General features: G+C 40.9%; 1 protein-coding gene across 3 annotated transcripts in view; it reads right to left on the bottom strand.

Moving 5' to 3' along the window:
• Window positions 1–3,724: 3,724 nt before the first annotated feature.
• Window positions 3,725–10,751, bottom strand: part of PRDM5 (PR/SET domain 5) — an 88,089-nt gene continuing 81,062 nt past the window's right edge. For all 3 annotated transcript variants that reach the window (XM_087724436.1, XM_087724434.1, XM_087724435.1), the window contains one exon: window positions 3,725–7,059. In XM_087724436.1, coding sequence (XP_087580562.1) covers window positions 6,895–7,059 — 165 coding nt within the window. In that variant the 3' untranslated portion in view covers window positions 3,725–6,894. The remainder of the gene's footprint in view (window positions 7,060–10,751) is intronic.

Below are 10,751 nucleotides of genomic sequence, written 5' to 3'. Positions count from 1 at the left end.
TCAGTAGAGTCAAAGGTGGAAAACTCTTGTGTCCTGCGAATCATGTGTAGCTTGCCTTCAAAATGTTATGAGCACTTCACCACTGACTTCAGAATGGTTTAATCCCTGGAGAATTCATTGAGGATCAAAGCCATAAACTATAGCTGGCAAAAAAAAAATCATTCCAGAGTTTTAAAATGTTTTTAATAGTATAAACATGATTGAGAAAATTAATAGTTCGGAATAGAAAAGTAAATGTTAAGGTGGTGGTGGGGCTTAAAAACATGAAGTTTTGGTTTATGTTTTCTTTTTTATTCTCTGAACAATGTTCTTCGGAAATAGCATGACTTCATTGTCTATTACTGCTCCACAGAATTCTTGGGAGTATCTTTTCATTGGGCTGTTTTAAAATATTTGATGATGCTCACTCAAAACAACATGGACTCACAGTCTTCTTTAGGGGTATTTTTTTTAAATGTTACAGACCATAATTCCTTCCTTTCTGTTGCCTTATAATTGAACAATCCAGTTGGCTTTATTTGTTTCAAAGCACAAAGCCAAGTAATTGACTTATTATTGACACAATAACAGGTGATATCTACTAAATTCAAATGAAATTATTCAATCAAGTTGGTTGCTATCAGTTCTTCAAAGGAGTAATCCTATGTGTGCTAGTAAAAGCAACTACCAGTTGAATATTCATTCCTGAAGATCTAAAAGCTGAGCTGAAAAAGCAGGGAATCTCAAATTATTTCTATGTATAAATAGTAGCTTTAATATATATTTGGTCCATTTTATATTGGTGTACTTCACTTACAGAAAAAACTTGTTGTAGGCCACTTCAGCATGAGGTAACAACTCAACCCAATTATCTTGCTGATAATTAATGAAACACCGTAGGTACTGTTCCAAAACAGAATTAGTCCTTTCACAAGCTTGTTAGTCTGCAGATGGTGGGCGGAGCTTAGCCCCTGGGCGTAGCCAATCAACTTCAAAAACTCCTTCCAAAATAAGGAGGTGAATTGGAGCCCCCTATCAGATATAATGCGGTCTGGTACACCATGCAGGCGATATACATGTGTAATAAACAATTTTGCCAAGGATTTAGCCAACGGGATTTTGGAACACGGAACAAAATGAACTTGTTTGGAAAACAAGTCAGTAACGACCCAAATCACAGTATTTCCTTGACTATCGGGTAATTCCACAATGAAATCCATAGATATTTCTTTCCACGGTGCCTCCGGATGGGCGATGCCCTGAAAGAGGCCCTGGGGTTTCCCTGGTGGGTGCTTCACAGCAGCACATGTGGGGCAACTGGCCACATAGGACTCAATGTCCTTCTTCAATGACAGCCACCAAAATTGCCTTTTAATGAGATGCAGAGTTTTCACAAATCCAAAATGGCCTGCCATGCATGAATCATGGGCCCGTTGTAGAACCAAAGTTCTAATGGCAGCAGGAACATACAATTTAGCCCCTATCCAAGGTAGACCGTCTTTCATGGTACACTCATTTGAATGATGTTTAAACCACTCATCGGACTCAAGGTTTTCCTTGAGTTTGGAGACGAGGCCCTTTGTGACCTCAAAATTAGAGCTGCTATGGATTCTGGTGACTACTGGAGCAGCGAGATTCTTCGCTGGGATGACTGGGTGAACCACGCTAAGCTTTGAGCTGTTGTATTGAGGTAGTCTAGATAGAGCATCTGCTATAAAGTTCTTCCCCCCTGGGATATACTTTAAAGTGAAATCAAACCTGTTAAAGTGCTGTGCCCATCTCATCTGTTTGGGGGATAATTTCCAGGGATTTTTTAACGCCTTCAAGTTCTTATGGTCAGTCCACACCTCAAAAGGGTGTTTTGCTCCCTCTAAGAAATGTTGCCAGGTCATTAAAGCCCACCTGACTGCAAAAGCCTCTTTTTCCCCTATAGCCCATTGTCTCTCTGTCTCAGTCAGCTTTCAAGAGGTATAAGCACAAGGTTGTAGCTTTCCATCAGCATTGGCTTGTAGCAATACTGCCCCCACTGCAACATCACTTGCATCCGCCTGGACCACAAATGGTGAATCTATGTCTGGGTGTTTCAAAACAGGTTCAGCTGCAAATAGTCATTTAAGTTTTTCAAATGCGGCTTGACACTCCATAGTCCAATTTAAGGGCTTTCCTGGTCTAGGTTTGGCCTCCCCTTTTGATTTCAGCAGGTTCGTAATAGGAAGGGCGATGCTGGCGAATGAGGGAATAAATTGATGATAAAAATTCGCAAATCCCAAAAAACTTTACAACTGTTTGCGGGTGCAGGGGGGTGCCCATTCAGTTACAGCTTGGACCTTTTCTGGGTCCATCTCGATGTGATACCCAAGGTAGTCAATTTTCTCCTGATGAAATTCACACTTAGACAATTTCGCATATAGCTCTGCTGTCTGGAGTTTTTTTTAGCACTGAGCGGACCAGTTTCAGGTGTCATCCACGTGTTTCCGTGTAAATAAGGATATCATCAAGATAGACCATCACGCCTTTGTAAAGGTGGTCATGCAAAACCTCATTTATTAATTGCATGAAAACGGCTGGTGCCCCCTGTAGTCCAAATGGCATTACGCGGAATTGAAAACAACCAAGAGGGCAGTTGAACGCAGTTTTCCACTCATCCCTTCTTTAATTCTGACTCGGTAATAGGCCTCTCGTAGATCTAACTTTATGAAAAAAATTTCCTTACCCAGCTGGGCCAACATGTCTTTCATTAACGGTAATGGGTAAAGATTCTGGATAGATACCGCATTTAAGTTCTTAAAATTAACACACAAATGAAAGGAGCCATCTTTCTTTTCTCTGAACAAGACCAGAGCAGCAACTCAGGGCCTAGTGGGTTCAATGAATCCCCTTTCCAAATTTTTGTCAATAAATTTCCTTAATTGGTCCATTTCTCTAGGGGTCATTGAATAAATCTGAGGTTTAGGGAGTTTCACCCTGGGGAGAATATCAATGCTGCAGTCAGTGGCCCTGTGTGAGGATAATTTATCAGAAGACTTCTCACTGAAAATATCTTCTCTCTCCCACTATCCTCGCTATAATCATCATGGACTAAATCACTTCCCATCTCCACAGCCAGTCCATAGCAGAGCTGCAATTTGGGGGGGGGGGTCCCCCTGTTTACACAGTTCTTGTTCCCCTGGGTACAGGGGAATACAGGGATGTAAATTTAGCTTTTGTTCGTAGCTCCATGAGCGAATCATCAAAGTATTTATTCAAAGCAGCCATAAATCTTTTATAGACTCTCGGTAGGGGGGGGGGGTGTCAGCATCATGCAGGGCCTCCATCCCAATGGCTGCCTTACTTCCCCAAGGCGTAGCAAGTTTTCTTACCTTGCCTTCTTCAATGAAAAATACATTTCCAAACTGTTGCACGAAATTCCACAGCTGCCTGAGGAAGGACCATAAATCTTTTGACTGTCCCCGACCTCTCTCAAGCAGAGAAATCTGTTTACAGAAACCTCCTCTGTTCCATGGAGGTCCGCTTCTTTTCCAGGGTCACAACTGGAATGTTTCTTTTTCCAAGCTTCTGCAAATTGTTTCACAAGGCTCTCCTCATTCTCCCCCTGGTCGCTGCCTTGCTGGTTCCGTGTGTGTGTGTAGGAATTGGGTGCACTCCCCTCGGAAGTTATCAGCTCCGGGATGAGTGCTTGTCTGAGACCTCGCTTTATGTCAAGGCTGCTTCACTCAGTAACCAAGAAAGAAACCACTCAACTCCATTTTGCAGAATTAAGAGTACTTTTACTGGTCATGAGTAGATAGTAGCTAAGCAAAGCGAGGTCTGAGGCAAAAGCGCATGTAATCATAGATATCAATATGTGACCCAACCCCCTCCCTCTGGTAACCTTAGTCCATAGTCCAATCAGTACACCCCACAGGTGTCATGTGGGAGACATCTTCAAAATGCATCATCAGGCTGGTATACCGGACAGTTGGTCTGGGCGGCAAATCTTTTATCTGCAGCATGCACAGTAGATGGTGAGAACACCTCCCTTTATTCAGTCTCTCCAGTGCTGACACTTCCCCACCCACAAACAATGCCCCCCCTCCCCATTTCAATGGCAGCCGAAAGCAAGCAGAAAAACAGACGCTGACACTTCAGTTCACCTTATTGTCTTGGGTTCGCCTCATAATTAAGGTAATCTTGTAACTCTTGAAAATTCTGAGAAATTTAGAATATATGCATTATATAAAGTTAAATATATATCTATAAACAAGTCTATGTGAATTACTCATCTTAAAATAGACCCATTTTCTTTTCTTTCTCCCTCCAAAAATCCAAATTCCAGTTCATTTTCCAGATCAAATATTTTACTCAGACAGCCTAGATGACACATCAATGCCCATTTATGGAAAGCAAATTACCAATTACAACAATAACAACAGCAAAATGAGACTTAATGCTACAACCAATGCATCTAATGATTATTATGGAGATTAAATAGAGAATTGTTCAGTTTTCATTATAGTCCAGTTCTGGAAACGTTTATAGGAATTAGAAGATATGCATCAGAATTTGTGGGCAAATTGCTGTATTTCACTACTTTGGGGTATTTCAGATTAGGTTTTGAAGTAAGCCTTTAAGAAATGATTTAATATCTGTGTTGCAGGAGGCAGTTTGGAGTAGCAGCTCCATTCTGAAATAATTATTCAGAGTCAGAGAGAGCGAAATGTTTCAGAACAAGTATGGGGGAAAATGTTTATCCTGTATCAGATTAAATGTGGATGTTAATACAGATTTTTTTTGGTATGGAATTAAATCTAAGATTTGCTATAGCCAGACACAGGGGCTGTTAAGACATAAAATATACATACGGAAGAAAGCACATGGGTTATATTGTGTATTACTTAAAGAATTTAATTTTCCAAAAACAGGTTTTCTTTAGAGCAGGGGTGTCAAACTCACGTCATCACAGAATTGCCATGTGACATATCATGACTTCCACCCCCCTAAAAAAAAAAACAGGCATTGGCGTGGCCAGCATATGACGCATCCAGACCACGGGCCATGATTTTGACACTCCTGCTTTAGAGAATATAGTTGGTACCTTTTATTTTCAGTCATGAATCAGCTTTTCATGCAAACTCTACATTCTTATCCACAGATGAGTATTCAAGGAATTACTCTAATAATTAAGAGAAGCTGCTTGCTGAAAAAGTAATAAAGTTAACAAATTATTCTTAACTCACTTTTAATCTTCTTAATAGTAGGTGGTTTTTTTTACAGGTATGAGAGATTTATTTCAAAAGCCTTATTTAAAACTGCACAAATTCCTTTAGGCTAAAAAAAATCCTAGCAATATAATTCTATATTATTCTGAGATTAACTTTTCATTTTGTTTAACATTTACAAATATTGTTAGTACTAATGCTGTATTTTAACACCTTTAAACACTTTAGCAACAGATCATTCTTAGGACTGCTTCTGATTTGCCTTTTCCAGGAGCAAACAATGCTGTAATTCCAATCACATTCAAACAGTGAAGATTGTAAGTCTCCCTAGGAATGCTATGATAAGAGAGAGATGTTTGAAATAGATTCTAATTTTGATATAAATTCTGAGTTCATTAACATATTTTAAGTAATAGCAAGTGTTGCTTGAAAAATCATGCTGACTAGTTGAATAAAATCCTAGTCACAATTTTAATTTATTAAGCTTAAGAATTTCCTGCATTGTGAAACCAGTTTAACAAATGCACAGAATACAATATGTTCTCTATCAGAGCTACGCAATGCTTCAGCAACAGTACCAAAAAAAGTGCTTCACAGTGTTTGGTGGCACAAATGTTGTCTTCAACTATTTAAAGCAGCTGCATCTTTTTCCAGGATTGTATATCTATCCCTTTCCTGAAATATATGTTTCTGCTCTAAAGAATTTCACACAAATAGTACATTTGCACCGAATGCCCAAAGTAAAATTTTGAAAATTTGAAAATTTCAAATTTTATATAACAGCTCTAGTTTTTTTATACTTCTGAAATGTCTGCAGAGTCAATCAGTCCAGGACATTTAAAAAGCCTTGCTGAACAGGAATAATTCTAATGAGGAAATGTTTTAGAAAAATCATTCTTAATCTGAATTTTCTGATGTATTAGGCTATAATTCCCAGCATTCATAGCCAAGAACATTACCTACTTTAATCACACAAGTTTGAGTGCCAAATTGAGAAAAACTAGTTTAGGGTTTTCCAGTGATTTTATACCAGAATCAGGACAAATAACTGAAATCTGTGTCCTGTGTCCTGGTTCCCTTAAACACACTAAAGCATGAACAAAAAAACCAGCAGCCAACCCTGGAGATACTGTATCTCAGTCTGGTTGATCATGATCAATCTTGTAATTTTAATCTTTGGCATGAATACTAAGTGGCCAAAGAGATAATGGTTTACAGGTGCTTCAAATGGGGCATCTATAAACACAGTTTCTGATTTTTGTTTATCACAATCTTCCCCTTCTAGGAAAGTAGCTGAGCAAACAGAGCAGTGCTAACAAATTTTCTAACAGGTATGAATTTGACCAGATCTGTCCTAACCTCAAGTTGTCTGTCTTCTTTTCAAAACCATGTCATGCTAAAAACTACAACTGAATTAAAGTTTTATTATATGGAAATAGAGAGAAAAATAGTAATTATGACAGGATTATAACATATTTTAGTAATAAACTTCCCAATTAAAAATAATGTTTTGATTCACCATGACATGAATTATTTTCATTCCCACATCACTGATCACATAACACTTTTACTTTGAATAGAAAACCCCAAAAAAGATTTGTCTATATAATTTTTTTAAAAAATATACATTCTATATTGTGTATTTACTCATCTGACTGAACTCTGGAGTTAGAAGCATTCAATGGAAACACTACACACTTTCTCCTTTAAGCCAAAATTAGCTGTCAGTTTCCCCATGGACATTTTCCATGTGTACTTTGAGGTAGTCATTTCTTGTAAACTTTTTGTGGCATAGCTGGCATTCAGCCATGGGCCGATTGGGATTGTGAGTCAGCTTGTGCCGGATCAGCATTTTCTTGAGGCTGAATGACAAATCGCAAACCTAAAATGCAGGGGCAAAAAAAAAAAAAAAAGCAAAAAGCAAAGTCATTAATTGCCTAATTGCCTAAAACAACTCATATAAAGGTCTCTTAGCACCGAATATTATGAATAATCTTGAATAAACCAAACAACCATCTTCTATGTCATTTGTGAAATTGATATATTTTAAATTGTTTTCTTTCCCATAATAATCTAAGGATTGCTAGCTAAACTGATACAAACTGCAACTTTTACAAATACATTTGATTTAATTAATTACATTATACAAGACAATCAAACAAATATACATAAAATAAAAATGAACAATTCACCATTCAAAAAAAAAACCAAAACCACTGAAACACAACACAGAAAAAACAAAGAGTCTGTAATTACAAACATATTCTAAATTAATTTGGTTTTATAAATTTCTGGAAAAGGAAACCTGTTTTACTGAAGCCTTGCAGCTAGTAATTCACATGTTCATTTATGTTAACCAAGAATTTCATGGAAGGAACTGAAGATAGATGTCTGTTCCCATTGCTAAATAAGGAAGGAAACATTTTTCTGACATGAAAATATAGACTATAAACATAACTTGATTTTGAAGTGGCCATCAAGATGTTGCCTTTCCATCTGAAGGTTTTCAGAGGCTGGATGAGAAAAAAAAAACAAGCTGTGGTTTAACCCCAGGAAGACCATATTCCTGTGGCTTTGGGGGGATGGGTAAGGTGACCAGATTTTCAGATTGGTAAAGAAGGACACCATTGACAGGGGGGGGGGGGGCTTGATTAAAATTTTTATATTTTGTTAGAAGGTCACCCCAGGACACTGAAACCAGCATAAATACGAATCTGTTGCCAAACAAAATTTTGATCATGTGACCATGAGGATGCTGCAACAGTCGCTAAGTGTGAAAAATGGTCGCAATGGTCGCTAAGTGTGAAAAATGGTCATCAGTCACTTTTTTCAATGCCATTGTAATTTTGGTCACTAAATGTTTTCCCCCTCCTCGAGACACCTCACTTCTTCCTTCATTCCTCTTGCTTATCTACCATCACCTTATCCATCTTCTGCTCTTTCCCTCTCTTCCTTCCTTTCTCCTTCCATCCTCTTCTTTCCTCACTCACTCCCTTCCTCCTTTTCTCTTCCTTCCTCCTTCCATTCTTTCAGCTTCATTTCTTTTGCCTATCTACCTTCTCTGTCTTTCTGCTCTTTCCATTTCTCTCTTCCTCTTCGCTTCTGTTCCTTCCTCCTTCCATCCTTTCACCTTCCCTCCTTTCTATTTCTTCCTTCTTCATTCCTTCTGCCTATCTACCTTCACCTTCTCTGTCTTTCTGCTCTTTCCCTGTCTTCCCCTTTCCTCCCTCCCTTCTTTCCTTTCCTGTGTTGTTTCTTTGTGCAACACTTAACACCACGTATGATTGAAGTGTATTCTTTTTTAATAAATGAATTTGAAAAAGAAATGTTTCTCTTTGGTCAAGGATGTCTGTGTGTGTGCAACACACACACACACACACACACACACACACACGCACCAGGAGAGTGAAATGTTTGAGCCCAAAAGATTTCCCCATCACTGCTGTAACAAGTGAAGCCAGCTTTCCCTATGAATGCCGTTCTCACAACCACCTTGGCAAAACTGACCCGCAATCAGCAACACGGAGAAGGGCCGGAGCAGCCGCCAGTGCCAGCGGGGCAACGCACGTGGTGGGAAGGCAGCCGTCCAGCCTGCTCTTCCCGGCGGCTGCTCCTGCTCCTCCCTCCCTTCACGCGGCCTCCTGCCTCTCTCCTGGCCAGGGCAGTGCCGCGCCCTGCCAAGAGCCACCGCCGGGCAGCTTCACGTGAGTGAGTAACTCCGGCGGTGGGAATCGGGAGGCTTCGGGTGGGCGGCGGCGCTTCTTGGATGGCCTTTGCACAGGTGCCGCCATGGGCGGCAGAAGCTCCGGGACTGAGTAGAAGTTCTCTGCATGAGGTGAAACAGCCGCCGCCACAGGGGAGGGCGGCGGGAAGCGACCATGCCTCACGGACTTGCGGCGTGGTCGCTTCCCACCGCAGCACAGGAGCCGGCAGAAGCTCCAGGACCGAGTGAAAGTTCTCTGCGCGAGGTGAAACAGCCACCGCCGCAGGGGAGGGTGGCGGGAAGCGACCACGCCTCGCGGACTCGTGGCGTGGTCGCTTCCCACTGCAGCACAGGGGCTGGCAGAAGCTCCGGGACCGAGTGGAAGTTCTCTGCGCGAGGTGAAACTCCGCAAAGGGGGAGAAGGAGGAGAGGAGGGCCGTCTCCTCACCCCAGCGCCTCCCGATTCCCACCGGTACCATGACTCACCAGTTAAGCTAAGCAGCAAGCAAAACAAGACGAAATGATATGGAGACTCACGCGGCGTGCTAAGCTAAGCGGAGTCCAGCCAATCAGTGAGCTGGCTGGGATGGAAAATTTTAAGCACGCCGCGTGCTTAAAATTTTCCATCCCAGCCAGCTCACTGATTGGCTGGAGTCCAGGCCAATCAGTGTGCGGCAGGCTGGGCTGGCTTATATTTTTAGTTTAGATAGAATGGAACGAGCTAGCAAGCTAGCAGCTGATGGGCGGGGGAGCGAGCGAGCTGCGAGCGCCAAAATAAAGCAGGTTTTTTTAAGAACGGCCCGGGACGCGGGAAAAATTATGGGAAGGCGTGCCTGTCCCGCCAAATGCGGGACGTCTGGTCACCCTAGGGATGGGGCTCCTGGATAAAGCATTTTCTACTTTTTAGTTCTGGTTGGGAGAACACTTCTTTGGGAATGCATTTGGGGGATCTTCTTGGACTTTCAGTACCTGCTTAAAGGAGCAGGCAGCAACCATGCTGAAGGACCTTCCCACAAATCCATCTTGTGTGTCAGTTGTGATCATTCTGGATAGTGAAGCCCCCATTCATGATCAAGCACTGATCTGGGAAACTTTCAAGCATGAAAATAATTAGTTCAATTAATCATGGCGATTCTATGGCTTAATGAGTTTAATTCCATACTTTATCCTACTATCTTTTGAGATTAAAAAGATTTTCACATGATATAGAAGTAGTGAGGTAGGAGCACTATTAACATATTGACTGAACCTAAAATTTTAAAAAAAACTTGTGCATAACTTTATATGCCAAGATATAGATTCTAGAAAATTATGCCCCCAAAGCTGTAAAAGAGAGGCATTTGTTCTAGCGCACAGGTAGTCCTCAATTTATAACTATTCATTCAGCGACTATTCAAAATTATAATGGTACTGAATGAAAGAAAACCTACATGTGTTTATGGTCATTGCAATGTCTCCACAATCACATGTTCACAATTCAAATGCTTGGCTGACCAGAGACACTGTAACTGGCCCCACTTGCCCCTCCAATCTATCCCTCTGGGTCTCTAGGGTTAGGGTTAGGCAATTCACGACTGGATGGATACTCACACGACTTGGGCCTTCTTCAATCCAGCTAAGATACATACCCTTGGACCTCTTCTCTCCCCTGCCTTGCTTCACTTACTTCTTTCAAAGATTGTTTTTATGAAAGAGAATCAGCCAATGGTGCTGCACAGTCTCCCTATACAAAATGGTGCCCACTTCCAGGATAGAAAGAAACAGCTTCTGTATAGAAAGGCCTCATGGTGCATTACCTGATTTTTTTTTCAAAAAGGCAATTTTTGGAAGTCACCTTTCCAAAAGAAAATCAACCATTATGATGCATGGCC

This window comes from Thamnophis sirtalis, unplaced genomic scaffold (genome assembly GCF_051295495.1).
Source record: "Thamnophis sirtalis isolate CommonGarterSnake01/CBP01778 unplaced genomic scaffold, rThaSir2_p1.2 scaffold_10, whole genome shotgun sequence".
Classification (NCBI taxonomy): Eukaryota; Metazoa; Chordata; class Lepidosauria; order Squamata; family Natricidae; genus Thamnophis; species Thamnophis sirtalis.
This window is presented reverse-complemented; position numbering and strand designations above follow the sequence as displayed.